The sequence below is a fragment of the Centruroides vittatus genome, unplaced genomic scaffold (genome assembly GCF_030686945.1).
Source record: "Centruroides vittatus isolate TY-2023 unplaced genomic scaffold, ASM3068694v2 contig_1743, whole genome shotgun sequence".
Lineage (NCBI taxonomy): Eukaryota > Metazoa > Arthropoda > Arachnida > Scorpiones > Buthidae > Centruroides > Centruroides vittatus.
The window spans coordinates 31,741-51,554 of record NW_027121062.1 but is presented as its reverse complement, the minus strand read 5'-3'; the positions used below and the strand labels follow the sequence as shown (position 1 = coordinate 51,554).

The following is a 19,814-nucleotide window of genomic DNA, read 5'->3' as shown; positions in this document are numbered from 1 at the left end:
CAGAATATACACTAAAAAGGGATTTTTCGATATTCCCCAGCGGGGAAAGGGACAGGATTAAGGCTTACTGTGAAGAACTCGGCTTCTATTTATACTATTTTACATGCGGTTTTTTTGCGTTTTTAATTGCGTTTTAATAGGTGACGTCAACAGAATATACACTAAAAAGGGATTTTTCGATATTCCCCAGCGGGGAAAGGGACAGGATTAAGGCTTACTGTGAAGAACTCGGCTTCTATTTATACTATTTTACATGCGGTTTTTTTGCGTTTTTAATTGCGTTTTAATAGGTGACGTCAACAGAATATACACTAAAAAGGGATTTTTCGATATTCCCCAGCGGGGAAAGGGACAGGATTAAGGCTTACTGTGAAGAACTCGGCTTCTATTTATACTATTTTACATGCGGTTTTTTTGCGTTTTTAATTGCGTTTTAATAGGTGACGTCAACAGAATATACACTAAAAAGGGATTTTTCGATATTCCCCCACGGGGGAAGTGTTACACATTTATAATAGATACATTTTGAGCCACAACAACGCGTGGCCGGGTCAGCTAGTATAATTATAAAAAAATACATTGTAAAAATACAAAATATTAAAGTCAATACGAATTCTTGTCTTCTCCGTCGTCCTCTTTCGACATCACAGGAGCATGATCCATGAAAGGAGAAGACAAGAATTTGTATTCGTATTGTCTTTAATACTTTGTATTTTTACAATGTATTTTTTATGATTAATTTTGAGGATGGTTGTTTTGTAGATGCTAATAACTAGTAAAGTCTTCATTAAATCAGACCCTACTCGAGGTATGACACGACGCCCTTTATCTCCTACCCCGTCGGCTTTTAATTACCAAAATTTAACAGCAGCCTTAAAAAGGGAGCGTCCCTTAATAAACAAACCTCCCTGTAAACCTTCAGAAATTTTCAACAAAATCGTAGGAGTTATTGAGTTAAAAAGAGGGTGAACGAAATCGTGCCCCCCACAAACTAACTCCCATACATAGAGAAGAAACCCTTCGAACTTTTTTTTATATTCCTCGACATTTCAAGGTCCCCAGAGTCCAAAAATATTGGAAGGAGATGATTTTTGATCGATCCGATAGCCATACTTTCCTTGTTATTTATAACAGAGCCCGTAAAATAAAAAGATGTGTTTGAGACACTATATTCTTGTAAATATACCAATTTTATATATATATAGCTTATTGTAAAGTAATATTATATATATAAAAAGTAGTTTTTTACATTATTCCACGCAGCAGTAATATCCTTCATCCATATTCCACATTTTGTTCCATTCGATTTGTCTTCTTTAATTATAATTGCACGGTTATCTTTTTCTGGAAGTAGTAAAAAATCCTGAAACGTAAATTCCAGAAGTTTAATTTGAATTAAATATTTATTAATAATATTTTTATAATTTCAAACTATATTTAAAATGCGTTATAAGGAAACGATAAGTAGAGGGGTTCGATTTCCAGTATCATTCTAATCTTACAAAGTTATTAATTTTATTCATAAAACTTTGAAGCCAATTTTACTTTAATTTTTAAAATTAATTTATAAAATTTATACAAATTTTCAAAACTTTGTATTTTAAGTTTCTGTTATTTGTGGAGGTCGTTTTAAACAATCATTTTTTATGTAATACTCACTTGTAATCTCTTTATCGATGTAAGATTATCTGCAAATTGAGTGACAGCAATCGAAAACATATAGAAAATACTGCGGAAGAGGCAAATTGATAAACTCATATTGACGAATACAATTTGGGCAGTTAAATGACCTCCATAAAAGAAAAAAACCAGGAAAGTAAGGCAAGAGAATAATTTGGAGAAAGAATATGACAATGCTTGCGCTATTCCACGAAGATATAAAGACGTTTTCACCTTTCTTATTTCTTTCCTTCGGGAAAAGTACAATGATTTCGAATTTAGAGTTAAATTAAATTTCAAAAAAATAAAAAAATATATTGTAGGAATTGCATACTTTCTGGCGTTTTCTATTAATAAGGTAAACGGTTTCTCCCATGTGTACATTTTAATTAATCTCATACCAGCAATCATCTCGTTAAGTAGGTTCAGCCTTTCGTCTCCTGCTTTAGCAATCTGTAATCTGTCATGAAAAATATAAATAAATATTAAAATTGAAATAAAATAATTGGCGAAATTATTTAATACTTTGATTGAAACATGAGCATTACATTGCATAGTTTTTGACCTTTTAGCAATGGAGAATAAAGTAAATATAAATCAATTTTATAAAGGTGTCAAACTTCTCAAGAAACTTTAGTTTGAATCTAGTCTTTAAACTCTAAAATTATGATTCAAACTTAACTCATAATTCAACTATTGCGTATTGCGTACACACACACACACATATATATATATATATATTTAACTCTTTCCGGCCTGTGGGTACCAAGAGCATTATGAGTTCGGCCATTCAATGGGAAAGTAGCCGCTCTCGAAAAATTTCTGGAATTTTTCGACTAGTTTGGATTCTGTTCTCGGCTTCCCAGAACGGTAGGCTGCCACCACAAAGGCTCAGCCATATTGCCATTGAGGCAGCATATTTTGTTCTGCATTCTATTCTAACAAGTCTAAACCTAAAATTTATCATATAACAAATCAGGAGGTCCTTCTTGGCACCATTTGCATATTGGCTATTCCCATTCCTGGTTATTAAATTAAAAATGGTCGAAATTACATTCGGCAATAGAACCATTATGTGATTCATTCCATGAGAAATCATTCACTCATTCTCAAATTGAAAGAAAATTTCATGGAATTAAATTTAATCTATTAAGAATATTTTTAAAAACACTTATTTGGCTTTATTTTTTATCAGCGTTTTACGAAAATAAGTAAAATATATTTAAATAATTTCAAAAACTTAAAGAGAACAGGCAAAACAACACAGAATAACAGGAGTATATTACCTCAGTTTAGAATACACTTTTCCCAATATAAGTTGTATGGGAACAAAAATAAATATTGTTGAAATTCCAACTAAAATAGTCCAACCGAAATACTGCCATAATATAGCCACTACAGCAACGATTATAAGAGGATCAGCAAAGACGTATGCCAAAGAAAATATATTCTGTTGAAAGAAAGCAAAAATAAATCATAAAAGTAAATAATAAAATTAAAACTTTTATAAAATATTACCATCAACATGAACCGAAACGTTTAAAAATGTATGAAAAATTTTATAAATTATGAGTTAATCTGAATAAAAATGCTACAAATTTTCCATTGTTCTAGGAGATCAAAAATTCCTTCTTCATACAAGACTATTTTGTTCGTTTGCATACAACGATACATTCCTTGCAGAAGACTTCATATATTTCTTAGTGCCAGGCTCAAATCTTTTCTTTAGACAGATTAACAAATAATAATCTGAAGGCACTTACTTCAATTCTGTTTAAGAGAAGTTCCCAATTGTTCTTTTGGATTTTATTTTTGGATAAATGATCAACTTGAAGCTGTGGATTGTTATGATGCAAGATGATCGCATCCGTAACGCTTCTCACTCAATACAGTTTTATGATGATGGCATTCATGGTTTTATTAAACATCCGAAAGTCAGCAACAATGTAACAATTTACACTTTAAAACATTATTACTGGTATCTTAAAGAGTAATGATGAATTTTCGGAGTCAGTGATTTGGTTTCCAAATCGACGTGGTTTCCAAGTCAAATTTGAGTCTATTGAAAGATAGTGAGTAACGCCATTCAAAGCATTGATGTTTATTTCGATTGAAAATCATAAAATTAACTTTTAACTTCAATGAAAATAAGTTATTTTATAATCTAATTTATTTTGCACTTTCCGTCCTGTGGGCATTTGGATCTATTTTAGCAATACCAGTATGGATTCGGCCAGGCTCACAATGACGGCCGAATGATGAGGGACGGAGTCCGACGTAAGTGGCGGATTATGACTTTACGTTGCCCAGACAAATTTGAATTAGAGACAATCATGATCAATGTTGACTTCAGAAATTTTTCTTCGAAGAAATTGTTGTGGGGAATATCCTCTTATAAGAGATTGGTTTGGGGTTCCCTGTTGGTGGGGAACACAGGCAATTGCTCGTTTTGTCCATAGGATAACGCGCCACTATCCGACATATCCAGCGTAAAAATCCCTGGAGTGTTTTTGACTCGTCTACATTCGATTCGGGATACATCAGAGAGGTAATCTGCCACTTTAGACGCTCGACCATCGGCCTATTCCTCTCTAATAACGGTCTACTTGGGATGGTATAAATTGAAAACTGTGTCATAATAAACACATTAGTTGTATGAAGTTCAAATTCTGTCGCAACAGTGAGGTGAGAGGTGTGTCATTAGATACTTTTGTCACAGGAAAAAGTAAAAATGGCATTATTATTGAACTTCACTCTACCGCACACAACATGCCAAATTGCACTACAAGCACTGCAAGTATATTTTTAGATAACGTCGATCAATACGTTAAAATGAGGTGTATTGTCAGAATCAATTCCAAGGACGACTGTCGTGGACCTTTCTTCAACCCATGCATTAATGAAGAGGAAACGAAAGCTTGTTTCTCGGGGTCACGTTTACGACCACCAAAGTTTGGCTTCGTAATGCACCAAGTTTTTTCAAGTGTGCAATATCAATACATTGCTTAGCAGCCTTTACACTTTCAAACTCTGCAAACCAAAGGACACACTTTACAGGTTGCTCAATAGTTAGTGCAATTCTCAGTTTCGTCACGTGATAAAACTATTCAATAAATATCTCACCGTACTTTTCCATTGTATCAGAACTTTCAAATTATAACCCATACAGATTACAAGTGTAATGTAAATTAAGCTTTATCAGCGTAAAATGTTAATAAATTTATTTTATGTAAAAGAATTCCAACTTACATAATAAAACTTGGTGACATCATTTCCAAGAAGACTAACCATTTGGCCAATATTCGATTTCGCCAAAGATGAGGCGCTTAAGCGAATTGCCTGCATGTAAAATCATAAAAAATAAATACCGAGTGTTAGTTAAATTAATGTTAAATCAAACGAAGTTCTAAATAAAAGAATATAATTTTCTGTTTCCCGTATTTTAAATTCGTCTGTGTAAAATCGAAAAATTGGTACTGTCATACCTAAAATTTGGCACTATCGATGGCTAAATCACAAAGGACATTCTAAGTTCTACAAGTAAATATTATTGCAATTAAAAAATTATTTGTTTAATGTTATTGTAGAACGGTACTTTGTGCAAGTCTTTTAGGTTTATTTGATCCTCTACTCATGTAATTAAATCGATTGGAGAAAATTAAAATTGTCTGTAGTTACCCCAAAAATAAATTTGTAAACTTAACAGTGGTAAAACGTTTTTATAGAATACAAAACTGTTTGGGAAGACTTTGGAACGGTGTGATAATTTTGTGTTTTTACAATTTAGCACAACGATTAGGTTACATTAGCACCCGAATATCAAAGTTGTTTTATGGACACCTATTGATTAAATTGTTACAAATATTTTATATTAAAAATGAAATACAAACACATTTTTTCGAAACGTATAAACTCGCAACATCCTTAGAACCGAACAATTAAACTTGCAAAATAAATTAAAACTAAATAGTGGTTAATGTTACCTTAGGTTCCAAGATGGCGGCGCTTCCGGTAATCTCGATTCAGGACATTCGGTGAAAACGTCGACAGAGAGCGCTCTCTAATAACACGTGTGACAAAATATGCAAATTTGTTAAAAGTGCCGTGAAATGTGGTCGTGCGTAAATATGCAAGTTAATAAATATGACGTCATAGATGACTGTTTCTCGTGGAAATATGCAAAATAATAGGTTGTGTGACGTCTGCGAAGGTTTGTCGTTGTATGCTGTGTGTACTATACGATAGTTTTCTGTACGATTTTTCTACAACCAAGTTATTTAGATGAGATTTATACCTAAATTTTTGTTAATTATTACGATAATTATTATTATTTTTTAATTTTGGTGGCGTTCTAATGTTCGTGCTCCTGACGAACCTACCGGAGATCAGTGATTCATCCTTTACTATTTATTACCTAGGTGATGTTATAAAATATTCCGAGGCCGAAGCAGCGAGCGAAGCGAGCCGCGGGGCTGCAGTTCCCCATAGGCTTAAACTTATACGTACACTCCAGGCAAACCCTGTTCGAACCACTGATGTATCCAATCTCGTAATTCACTACGTCCAGTTATCGATGGATTTCAGGTAGTATGATGATTTTTTTATTTTTCGTCTTCGATCCAAAAGAAGGAAATGAAACCAAAGTACGGGGAAAAGTAAGTAGCAAATTTACGTTTTAAAAATGTTTAAGTTTAAAAAATAGTTTAAATATAGGCGCGTTTAGGTTATTGTCGACGGTCGCCATCTTGTTTGCTCATGTGCGTGAGAAAACAAGATGGCGACCGGAAGCGCCGCCATCTTGGATCCTAGGGCAACATTAACCCGAATGGTTAAGCTTGTAAAATCCTTGTAGTAAAAAGTTAAAGTTGCATAACCCATAAAACCGAATAGATAAAATCGCAAAATACTTAAAAATAAAGAGTACACTTCCAAAATCTTTATAACCACAGAGTCAAATTCAAAACATCCTTGAAACAAAAAGTTAAACTTGAAAAATCTTTATAACCAAGAAGTTAAATTCAAAAAATCCTTAAAATTAAAAAAGTTAAATTTCTTGAGATGATAGTGAAATCTGAAAAATCCTTAAAACAGTGTTGAACTTGCAAAATCTTTATAATTACAGAGTTAAATTTTCAAAATCCTTAAAATGGATTAGTAAAACTTGAATAATCTTCAGAACCAAACCGTTAAACTTGCAAAATCCTGAAAACCAAATTGTTATTTATCTACATTTAGTTATTTATGTGATGTTTCTATAGTCTATGTCAATTAGACTCGATCTATATAATTGTTGCAATTCTGCTTGTTGTATTCTTGTTAGACACAATAAAATTCATTTAAATTAAATCCGTTCCTCACCTTTCTGTACATTATTGTGGAAAAAGCTATTTTTATCTTCATGCCTAACATTTCTGATATAATAAGATGAGTAAGAAATGTTAATAAAAACATCCCTGCTAAAACATAAAATTCTACTATGGTTATATACATTGGTAGTTTGTTACTTTCTTCTGCATGATCGTAATAATTTACTAACAATCCTAAAACATACGCTTGAACTGGGACTAAAACAGCTTCCTGCAAATACAAAGAGTAATCAATGTATTAATGTACAAAATTACTATTTGCGTTTAAAGTAGTTTTTATAAGTTTAATTGATAATCAGATTAATTTTTAATCTAAATTATGGAGTATAAAATTGGAAATATTTTATGTTTCACCTGAATAACTGGAAGTAGACATAGCAGCATATATTTCCATCCTATAAACCTTAATATGGCTTTCGTCAAGCTTGGATTTTCCAGTTTTATTTCCTTGTCCCACTCCCTGTAGAAAGATTAAACAGCCAATTATGAAAGCATTTAAATTCCTCATGGTAATGTACCTTCTACAATGACGTGTGGGACTCAGACAAATTTGAATTAGGGTGTTTTTCTTATGTACAGTACAATGCTGGCTTCAAACATTTTTCTTTGTGGAAACATTTTTGGATGAAATTCCCGTGTATTCTCGTTCGTATTTTTAACACGGCCTCTAAAATTACTCGTAGAAATACAAGGATATCCTCACACAATAAAATAGCGAAATGTCTCAGTTTATCGTAATACTAATAATTTATTAAGTGTAAACTTACTTCTGAAGAAGATCCCCGAGATATTGTGAGGAGTGATACTTTGAAGTTGCATATAAATCATTCTCTTGCAAACGCCTTTTTCTTCCTTTTAATAATAATGGAAACAGCCAACTGAAATGATATTTATTGCTCATTAATGTTAGAAAAAATATAATTTATTATAATTTCTTACATTATACTTTGTAATTATACCATGAGCAATCAATGAACAGTTCGTTTCGGTATTCTGTTAGAGCAGCGGTTCTCAACCTATGGGTCGCGACCCCTTGGGGGTCGAACGACCTTTTTACAGTGCTCGCCTAAGACCATCGGAAAACAGATATTTCCGATGATCTTAGGAACCGAGATACCGCTCCTATATCCGTTTCCAGGCGGGTCCGCCTACATGCAGATACGCCCATATACGAGTACCCGGAATGATGACATCATCGCGCCAACCCCATCACATACACCCCGTACATATACAGGTGTATGTGACGGTTGGCACCATAATGTACAGTACTTATGCGGACCAGTTACGCATGTGTAGAGAGCAGCTACTGTGTTGAAATCAGCAGTATTGAAGATAAAACGACACTTCATGAATTATAATTACTGGGTAAATGTAAAATCATCAACTACTGCAAATATATATATACAAGGTGGGCCAGCGAAAACGAAACGGCAGAGTGTTCGTGTTCGTTCAAGCAAATCGCTCGGACAGGTCGATTTTATTCTCGAGGGGACATCTTATGCAATAAAGTTTTTGCGAATCTGAATATTAACTAAACAAACATTTTTTTCGAAATAAATGTTTGTTTAGTTAATACAAAATAAATGAGTTTTTAAATTTTTTTGTTGTCTGTTGCATTCAGAATCGCAAAAACTTTATTGCAAAAGATGTCCCCTCGAGAATAAAATCGACCTGTCCGAGCGATTTGCTTGAACGAACACGAACACTCTGCCGTTTCGTTTTCGCTGGCCCACCCTGTATATATATGTTACAGTAAAAACCCGTTTTAAGTTAAAACGCGTTTTAACTAGTTGAAACTAGTTTTTACTGGATGTCATTGTTATAACTAGAATTTACTGCTAGTCAAAAATGAATTTGAGTTAAAACTAGTTTTAACTAGACAAAACGGGTTTTAACAAAATGGCTTAGTAAAAACTGTTTCGACCAAGGTCATTCAGCTAACACGTTCCTATAGTGTATTATGAATTTCGTATCGCTTTAATCCTTTTCCCCGTCATCTTGTTTACGTTTATTTCGCGATCTCTCCTAAGGCAATATAGGTCAGTCAGGCAATATTGTTTTAAAAGTTCACCAAAAATCAAATTATCATTATATCTATATAAAAAAAATCACTTACATTTATTAATATCTTTAGTTTTAAATACGATATTTTTCAATACATTTTCTTAGAAAAATTTATAAGAAAAAAAAAAATACTATATATCAGAACTGACACATGAACTTGATAATTTGTAACATTTTGTCTACTTACATAGTTGTTTGCTGGCACTGAGCCAGAAAGACGTAGAATATTGTTTTGTACAATTAGATATAACACTTATGCATGCATGTTTATTCGTTGTGAAATTATTGCACATTATATCAAACATTTGTTTGAAATCAAAATTTTATACTGCTGTCAACTAATACAATGAATTATTATACTTTATTCACTTCATATCGAACGAGATTATATCTGTTGTTAATAAATTTTACAAAAATTGATATTTACCAAAGTAACGATGAATCAGTACCCTCGAAGCTTTGCTTAAGTTTAAAAACTTTAAATCAAATGCTGTGATTACCTAGCAAAAGTTTCGTTCATAAATATTAATTATAAAACTAGTAGAAATGTGCTGACTCCACCAGGAAGAAACACTCATCCGTTTCGATTCTACACTGTAATTATTCCTATTGTGAGATAAGTAGAGGGTCAGGGGTTTATCCTCGCTGACCACTTACATTGCACGGGTTGGCAAAACCCGATCTCGTTGTCGTTTCGGATGGCTAGGAGGGCAAAAAAGTGAGTGGGGAGGTGCGTCGGTAAGTCGACAGGCGTCTTTGATTGACAGGAGACAGGTGAACAAATAAAACAAATAAAACATTTATTGAATAACTAGAATAACATACAAGGCGATTACAAACGATTCTACGATACTATGCGGTTATATGCAAGTAGATATAAAGCTCTACAAGTTCAAAACAAACAGGTGGCTATGAGCTAAGCCTATTGCCGTTGCGGCAGGGAGAGTTTACAAAGATCCTAACAAAATACCTCTTGGTGTGAGATTGGACGATATAATTCGATGTAGGGCGGTCGCCGAAGATGTGGAAGAGTTGCCGTAGGTCTTCTCCGACGGGACTTCGTTCCTGGGCATGGAGACCGACACAAGTACAATAATAACTTCCTATGCGAGCGCGCTAAGTTTCCGGGGGGGCGAGTTTTTATAGTGTTAATGTGGGAAACAATCGGTTGTTGACAATGACTTGCGAATTCTTGACAGCTAACTCAACTTTCCCACCTAACTGTTGATAGTTACTGGAGACCTCTGCTCCGTTTCTCAGCGAGGAGTTTTTTCTGTTGGTGATTGTTTCCAAAATTCTTGAACAAAAAAATGAAAGTCTTCTTTCATTTACACAAATTTCCCGCTAGAATCCGCGGTCTTACACTATTACCTGTACGTTGTTTTAGCTTACTGTATAAATAAATTATTGAGACATTCAAAAGAGAAGTCATGGTGAGCAATTTCAAAACAACGTATAGAAGAATTTTTATTTATTTATTTATTTAACGTATATTCACACATTCCCTGTTCCGCCAGAAGCACTACCAGGGAGATAGTGTACAATTTAAATGTAAAGCAATTATGATATTGTAGATAACATGCAGCAAAAGAGTGGTGAAACAATATATACATAACATAAAATTGCGCGATACAGCTAGACACGCAGGGACAGTGAGGAAATGAACATAAGAGAGAATGCTGTCATAGCTTATGACATGCAATTACAAACTGGATGCAGAACATAGGCATTTAGCAGAGAAACATTAAGATAACCAAGTTACAATGATAAAATATGAATAGAGTAAGTAGAAATAGAAGTAGCACAAGGAGTGTGCTACTGAATGGCTATTCAAGTCAAATAACAAATACCATGTGCATGAATTAGGCTGAGATGGCCCTTACACTAAATTCCATTATGTTGTTCGATGTGGCCTTCTTTGAAGGAGCGGATTGATGGTTATGATAGCTTTTTTGGCTAGCTTTTTGAAAGTACGAAAAATTTCAGTAGTTTTCCATATATCCTTCATGTCGCAGGGCCAGTCTGTATGAATTTCATTTAAGAGGACGCATAGTTCTGTTTGCTCGCTGGTGGTGATGGTGCAGTCGTATAAATAGTGAGTGGCGCCGTCTCTGACGGTGCAGGTGGAGCAGTGCTCGGAAGCTTGGTCGGTGAATCTGGCCAGATAACTGGCGAAGCTGCCGTGATCGCTGAGGAACTGTGTCGTGTAGTGATCAGGTGTAAACCAGCTGATCTTGAGGAATTGTTCAAGGTCGGGAATAAATTGATAAGTGATGTGTTGATTCATCTCATTCCAGCGTGTTTGCCATTTGCCAATGGCCTCTTCCCAAAGTAGGTGTTTTAGGGTGCCCTGACTGATCTTGTCATAGATGTATTGGTTGTTAGGGTCCAGTGCTGCCTCCTTCGCAAGGGCATCCGCCCTCTCATTTCCCTCAGTTCCTTGATGGGATCTGACCCAGTTGATTTGGAAATTGTTTGTAGAAGTGTTAATTTTATTCCTAATGTCCACAGCCAGAGGATGGAGTTTGCAACTGTGAATTATATTTAGGGCTGAGAGAAAGTTTGTGAAGATTGAAATCTGCATGTTGGTGTAGGTCAGTGTTTCCCAAACTTTTGACATCTGTGTACCCTTTGTATAATTTTCTTAATGCTGAGTACCCCTCGTCAAAAAATTGCATATACTTTAAATCAAAAACCAAAGATAACGAGGATATTCCATTTCTATATGCTGCTGCAATTGAAAAATCGAAAAAGCCAAAATAGAAGACTATGTGGAAAATATTGTTCCTAGATATAGCGATATGGACTTTAGGTCTCATTTTCGTCTTTCTAGAAGCACTGTCAATGTAAGTCTCTGCTAAGAATTGTTAGTTGTAGTAACTAGCTACAGAAAAATTGGTTTATTCGGCATTTTTAGTTTTTATTAATACTAAACCACATAACAAACCTTTCCTGTTAGAAAAATCGCACAAAAGCTAAAAATACGCACGCGCACATTGTAACAATTCGATGTGCAGATACTGGAGGTTTTTGTGTGACACTGTTGTCTTGGCCATAAGATGGAGGAATACACAGAATCACAGCACCCGGCGAAACCGCTAAAAAGTAACGAAGTTTTTTTATTGAGCATCAAACACAAGACCGTGTTATTTATTAAACACTTGGCACTTTTCCACTTCTATTAGTTGATAGATCAACTAATAGAAGTGGAAAAGTGCCAAGTGTTTAATAAATAACACGGTCTTGTGTTTGATGCTCAACATATAAGAAAACACGGTTTCAAGAATACCTAAGTTTTTTATTATTTTTCTATGTTCGTAATCGAAAAAAAGTAAACTGCTTGTTGCACCAGGAACAGCCGAAGCACGGTGCAGCGTGTATCCCCACTAAACTCTTCCCGTACCCCTGGGGGTACGCGTACCACACTTTGGGAAACACTGGTGTAGGTGATACGTATTGGACCAGTCTATTGCGTTGTTGATGGCCAGGAGTTCAGCTTGGAACACGGTACAAATAGGATGTAGCTTGAATTTTTGGTGATGCGTTTCCGTACGATCAACGTATGCAACGTAGCTGCATCTCATATTCCCGTCAATGCCGGATCCATCGGTATAAATTTCGATGTTAGCGTTAATACGTGTGTAGTTGCTAGTAGTGAAGTTATCATTTACGCCAGGAAATGTGTTAAAGTACGGGTACGGTTTTTCCATTCTCTGTGATTCAATAATATCATCACCAATTGGAATATCCTTTCCCCATCTAAATTGCTGGATCTTGCTCTTCCTAATAATCTCGATGTCTGTGGGGATCTTCTTGCGATTACCTGAAGGCTGTTATTATTGATTGTGCGGTAGGCCTTTGTAATTAAAAGAAGTTCCCGCCTCTGAGCGACACCAGTTTCCTCCTGGGATGAACCTTCGAAACGGCCCATCCCCATGTGCCGCAACCATAACTGACGATCGGGATGAAGATGCCGTCGTATATGGCAGAAAGGGCTTCAGGAGAGAAACCCCAATCTCTCCTGGCCACCTGCGCCAACGTTTGAAATATGAGCCCGATGCGTTTTGTGGTGTTCTCAATATGAGAGTCCCTGGAAAGTTTGTGGTCTAGTGTTATGCCTAAATACTTAAGAGTTTTTCCCACGCGGATGGCCACACCATTCATTTTAAGTGTTGGGGGTCTTAGATATAGGTTCCTTTCCCTTGGATCATTGAAAATTATGGCCTTTGTTTTTTGGGAATTAAACGTCAGCTTGTACTTGTCACCCCAGGTGCTGATGAGTTGTAAAAGGCGATTTCCCTTGGTTTCCAGCTCGGCTCTCGACCTGCCACCAATCAGCATGAGCACGTCGTCCGCATACGTGGTGGAAGAGTTTTGCCCAAAGTTGCTTCTTAAGAAAGTATCAAACGTTAAGTTCCAGAGCAGGGGCCCATAGACAGACCCCTGTGGACATCCCCTTGTTATGTTTTTACTAACTTCTTGTTGGCCATATTGGAGAATAGCCTCCCTGTCTCTGAAGTAGTCTAGCAGAAGTCTATGTAGCTTGCGTGGGCAGCCGATGTTGCGCAGCTGTAGTGTTACTAGGGGCCACCAAGCGCTGTCAAAAGCCTTAGCGATATCAAGGCTGACCCCTAGGACATATTTGTTATCTTGCAGGAGGCGTTTGATATTGTTCACAGATTGTTCTATGGCGTCCTCCGCGGACCTCTGGCGCCGAAAACCAAATTGTCTGTCGCTGAGCTTTTGGTGATGTTCCACGTGCCATTCAAGTTTATTTTTAACGAGTTTCTCCAAGACTTTCCCTATGATTGGAAGCAGGGAAATAGGTCTGACATCGTTGAACTGTCCCGGTTTAGACACGGGAACGACTCTAGCCCTCTTCCAGGATCTCGGTGTCGCAGACAGTTGTTATAAAGGTCAGTAAGGTAAGATGGAATAATTTCCCATAACTTGATCGCTATTTCTGTGCTAATTTCATCTAGACCCGGTGCCTTGCGTTTCCCTAGTGTTGAGAACGCTATACCTATCTCCGCTTCAATAAAATAAGGGGTATTTTCACTCTGTTCAAGTTTATCTTTATTAGCACGAATTTCTCTCTGCCATTCAGTATCTTCCTTGGGATCGTCGTCCGGACAGAACTTAAGCTGTTGAGTCATAATCTGAGTAATAGTTGCAGGGTTGCTTCCGGTATTTTCGTCAGTCAGTATTTTAATTTTACGCAATCTGTTCGTACACATTTTTGTAATAAAAGCCCACGGGACTCTCGATGTAATGGTACAGAACTCACGCCACGTACGTAGTTTTTCGCCTCTGATAGCCTGTTTATAAGCACGTTGGCTATTTAGGTAGGCTTCTTTATGCCGGTTACGTTCGCTTTCATTTCCAATTAAGACATACCTTTGGTAGATATGTCTTAATTTGTTGGTTTCTTTGCGCAATTCTCCAAGTTCCGGAGTCCACCAGGGAACTTTCCTTCTCCTGGCCGTCTTTTTGGGTATGTATGTTTCACACGCCTTGCAAATAATGTCTATATTTGTTTCAATTTGGACTCTGGCATCGCCTTGATTTTCAGAGTAGATTTTATTGAGATGACCCTCCAAATATGCCTTAATCCGGTTCCAGTCAGCTCTGTTGGGGTCGAATTTGCTTCTAGGGGTGCTTTCCATAGAGTGCTCATTCTTTGAGCATGTGATTTCAAATGCAATGTGAGCGTGGTCGCTCAAAGTTTCGTCAGGGAGAACTCTCCAATTCACAATTTTGGTGTAAAGGCCAGAACTACACGTCGACACGCCTATCCAAGAATTTCCCCGTAGAGAGCAAAATGTGGGAGGAGACATTGGATTATTGAGTAAGAGGAAGTCTTTGCGATGTATAAGTTCCTCAAAGAGACTCCCGTGTCTGTCTAGTTTTTCCCCTCTCCAAGTTGGGGAGTGGGCGTTCATATCACCCACCATTATGATGTGGATTCCCTGAAAGGTATCTAAGATTCTTTGTAGGTCCTCGAGGAAGCCTTTGCTCTCCATCCAGTCTGGGAAGTAGATATTAATAATAATAAGTCTTTCACTGTTAAACAGAATCTCTGTAGTCACGATGTGCTCGTTACTGTACTTAGTGTGGTGCAATGTTGTTAAGTTAACATTGGGTACCAGTGTGATAGCCCACGGGTACTGTCCTGTACTACTGAGGATCGGGCAGGACGTAGGTAAACACGAGGGGATGCCATTATGGCAATACGGTTCTTGTAGAAAGACCAAGTCGTAATTATCTAGTGTTTCATAGATGAGGGAAGTGGCTGAGATGCTTCTTTGAGTATTGCTTTGCAGTATACGAATGTTGTTGAATTGATTATATCCCATAGTCGGTTCTTGTAGTAATAATTGATTTAACCCGTTGATATGTTGGACACTTGACATCCCTCGTGTTGTGTTTGTGGTTCTTGGTCTTGTCTAATATGCAATTACAGCAGGTTGGTGCTTCCCTGCGGTTAGGGCAGTCACAAAAAGGGTGGTCCCCTGTGCACTGGCTGCAGGTGTGTTTAGTTTGTGGGCAGTCTTTTGCCGCGTGATTAAATTGGCAGCACTTGAAGCACTGCAGGACCGGGAAGAAATCCGCGACCCTGCAGCGCAACCAATCTAGGTTAACTTTTCCAAGATCTATTAGTATCCTTCTAACAGCAGGAGATGCCTCCACCACGCAGTTCTTGTATATGGCTTCCTTTTTTCCCAGCTGGAATTTCAGTCGAAACTATTTCGAATTCTTTCTCGGTGAAATTGTCCTGTAAAAGTTGGTTTTGGGAGTGTAAGAGATTTGGCAATTCCTCTTTTGTAATGTCCGTATGTGCCGAAAACAGCACTACGTGTGGCCATCTCTTTTTGGGTCTGTGGGCCGTTATCTCAGGTACGTTACCTCGATGCTTCGCTCAAGGGTAGCAGCGTCGCCACTACCTCAATTCTACCGCAATACCTCCCTTTCCAATCCGACGGACCCTCTCTACCTTGATCTTCAACTCAGTCGGTTTAATTTTAGATTGCATGATCCTTCGTACTGAATCACTGTTTTTATTATCCTTGTCTCTGCTGTAAACCAGCAAGACCTCTTTCGGACTGTCGTTTTCCGGAACTTTCCTGTTTTCTTTAGCTTGTCCGCCCATACTGACTACTGTACTATACAAGGGAGCTGGTGGTGCCCTTTGCGTTACTCTATTTCTAATATCGTCCAGTTTCTCTGCGATCGCTTGCTGCGTCCTACTCAATTTTTCCACCATAGTGATTGGTATGTAATAGTTTCTCATGGCATCCTCTGCAAGTTTAACAACTTTGATGAATCGCTCGGTTATAAAATCAATGTGACGACTGGTTCCAAGGTGTGATTTCGGAAATTCGATTGCATATTTCTTTATCTCATCCATAACCTGGATGGACTTATTCAAGAAGTTCTCAATTATCTCTGAGGCCATTAAAAAAAGAACAACAACAACAACGATAACAACAACAAATATTAAATAATTAGAGTCCAAGTAAATATCCCGTGTATGTGGGAGTACAGTACCTATTCCCAAAGCTGAAGATGTGTATTGTATAGTGGAAACCACTGTTCCAGAAACTCTGCTCTTCCAAGTTATCACCTGACCGAGCAGAGTGAAAAGGATAGAATTAAACTATGTCTTAAAATTAACTTATTCTACTCGCGTAACAATTGGTTTAATTTGTAGTAAATCGTAGTAAATGTCTGAATGAAAGTAGAGGAGACGTAGTAAACACAGCTGTTCAGCAAAGAATCCGTTGGTAACCATGAAAATGTCCGTTAGGAGAAACCGTTGGAACGGCCGTTGATATTACCGTTAACGTCGTTGACCTCTGCCTGTGCTTGTACTTTGTGTGAAATATAAATTGCGATATCACAGTAAATAATGTATGCACCCACAACAAAATTAACCAGAAGGTTGCTGATGAGGCCCGCTTACTAACAACCAAAGAATTCGTCAACAGCTGTCATTGGGAGCCCGCCGACACTCGCCGTAGAAACACATACTGAATACTAAATCACGATTACTACTGGTCCTATTTTGTAGATATTTTGACAGGTCACTCACGTTGGAGTCCTGTGTTGAGCGTGGAATTCAGATCCGAAAAAGCGACTGTCCTGTTCAGGATAACCGGCTTCGATTTTCCGAAAGAAAAACGCCGTGATTCAAGGAGAAATTTGGCCACATCGGGCCAAATTTGACATCGACGTGGGCAGGACACTTAGCTGAGTAGGATGACACCAAAATCGTGACACAAAACCATAATTTTCCGCTTCACAACTCGATTAATTGAGGAGCCCGATTTGAACACTGTCTATAGGATAACTATCAGCGCCATCTTCCGTATAGAAGAATATAAATCTCTACCATTTATTTACTAATACCCTATATATGAAAGAACGAAAGTTGCTCTAACACAGTGGTTCTTAACCTTCCCAATGCTGCGGCATTGGGAAGTTCATGTTGTGGTGACCCCGAACAATAAAATTATTTTCGTTTCTACTTCATAACTGTAATTTTGCTGCTGTTATGTAAATAGAAGGATGTATTTTCATTGTTACAAACTGGACATAATTAAAGCAGAGTGATCAATCACAAAAACAATATGTAATTATATATTGTGAAATATTTAGTTCTAATCTATATATATAATCGACACGAGTTGTTAATAATAATAATAATAATCAGCGCAGAGCCCAAACGGTTAGGAGTTGAAAGTTGAAATTTGGTACGCAGTTAGGGTACGTCACGCACACTAAGATGGGATTTTTCGAAATTCCTCCCCACGGGGGAGAGGGACAGGATTAAGGCTTAACACTTCCATTGTTGATGGAAGTGTTAAACCTTAATACTTGATCCAGAGTTTTGTAACTGGCATTGTAGAGAAATCAGTTCTCGCTGCATCACTGTTAATAAGTTCAATGAACTCCTCTTGTGCTGTCTCAGGAACATCTTCAGCTTGCTTTGACTGTGAATGGGCTTTTGGCAAGTGAAAATGGGGTGTCAGGAAGATTTGGAAAGTACGATAAAATTTCGTCTGTAAATTTGCAAGTGTTCTTTCACAGAAATTATCATCGTAATCCTTTTATCAGGTTCAACGTCATGTTCCTCAAAGAAAGCAGATAAGGTAGGCAACATGTAAATTTTATTTTCATCCAATCTTCTTGCCAAAGCTGAAGTTTCATTTGGAATGATCGGATCTTTTCACACAAATCGAGACCTGTTGCATTTGGCAACAGATGTCACAAGATGTCAAAGGTGGCAACCAAGTAAGCTATTTTCTGTAGTTGACTTTTATCACTAAAAAGTGCTTCGAACTACGGTGTTGCTTTCTGATTAAAAATCGTTTTGAGTTCATCACGAAGCTTACAACAAATAATACATTGCGGTTTCTAATTCCTGCTGTAATTATTGAGGTAAAACAATACTGTAAAAAATCCTCACTATATTTTCTTTTTTACACGATCCATTATCATGGGATGGTTTGCTAATGAAAATAATATATAATAATAGCTTTAATAATACAAAAGATGATACAAAGCATAATTCAGTCAATACAGTTCATTAAAGTTTCCTATGATTTACTATTCTCTGTATTATTATTTTACATATCTGTTACTATCACAAAATATTCACATCAACCACAGCTGAATATAAAAAGACCGATCAGCATCCAGATTAAGTTCCTGTGATACAGATATATATGTTACAGTAAAAACGCGTTTTAACTAGTTGAAACTAGTTTTTACTGGATATCATTGTTAAAACCCGTTTTGTCTAGTTAAAACTAGAATTTCTGCTGTACATGTTTTGATTTTAGATAAAACTAGTTTTAACTTTTAACATTAGTTAAAACTAATTTTAGCTACATCATTTATTTCTCCCAAACATATTTAAGTGATGATTGGGATTAAAACATTTGTATTATTTAATACGATATTTTTTGAAAATTTTGGTCACACATCTGTGTTATTAACATTAATTAACCCTTTGTCCCCGAAGGCACCGATCGATCGGTACCCTGGCTTTTTAAGCTTGAAATGTTTGTAGTTGCGATTTCTTAGCCAATCAATACTACGAATCAACAATACAACTTCAACTTCCGCATGTTAAATAGAAGGAAAATCCAGCAAGATTCGTTAGGAATAATTTAACTGCTGATGGCAGATCGAGTATAAATATTAAAAGTAGAGTAAAAAAGCAAAAATGTCAAAAGTAGACAATTTTAGGCACTTTGAAAGTGTTTTAAAGGATCTTGTGTTTGAGCCTTTTATGTTACACCCGTCATGTTGCCAAACCAGAAGATTGGTTTTTACCAAAAAAATTCGAACGCTAGTAATAATTACTGAATTTATATTTGAATTACCAAGGCGTGACGTGGGTTCGCGCCTCGCCAGGTCGTGCTGGCCACGTGGACTTTTCCGGGTTTTCTTCACCTCTGTAACGCTTGAATAGGAGCCAGTTACCCTTAAAAAGATCTCCCGGAAGGCATGCTCTCCAGGCAAATCGACCAAATGTTGCGTTGCCATAACTTAACGAAACAAACAAACCAAGGCTTGACACAATCCATGTAATAAGCTTCTCAATTGCTTAGAAGTAAAAAGTTGCGAAATGTGCGACGTGACTTGTAACTTGATAGAGGAAAAGCGGAAGAGTTAAATGTGTATAATTATAATATAAGACAACATAAAAGTCCAGAC

General features: G+C 36.7%; 1 protein-coding gene across 1 annotated transcript in view; it reads right to left on the bottom strand.

The window, feature by feature from the left end:
• Positions 1–19,814, bottom strand: part of LOC136969140 (ATP-binding cassette sub-family C member 4-like) — a 60,930-nt gene that overhangs the window by 28,782 nt on the left and 12,334 nt on the right. The window contains exons 2-9 of the mRNA XM_067263232.1: positions 7,793–7,903; positions 7,380–7,485; positions 7,018–7,236; positions 4,909–4,998; positions 2,946–3,109; positions 1,994–2,119; positions 1,660–1,909; positions 1,250–1,363 (exon numbers count right to left, since the gene is read on the bottom strand). Coding sequence (XP_067119333.1) covers positions 1,250–1,363; positions 1,660–1,909; positions 1,994–2,119; positions 2,946–3,109; positions 4,909–4,998; positions 7,018–7,236; positions 7,380–7,485; positions 7,793–7,903 — 1,180 coding nt within the window. The remainder of the gene's footprint in view (positions 1–1,249; positions 1,364–1,659; positions 1,910–1,993; positions 2,120–2,945; positions 3,110–4,908; positions 4,999–7,017; positions 7,237–7,379; positions 7,486–7,792; positions 7,904–19,814) is intronic.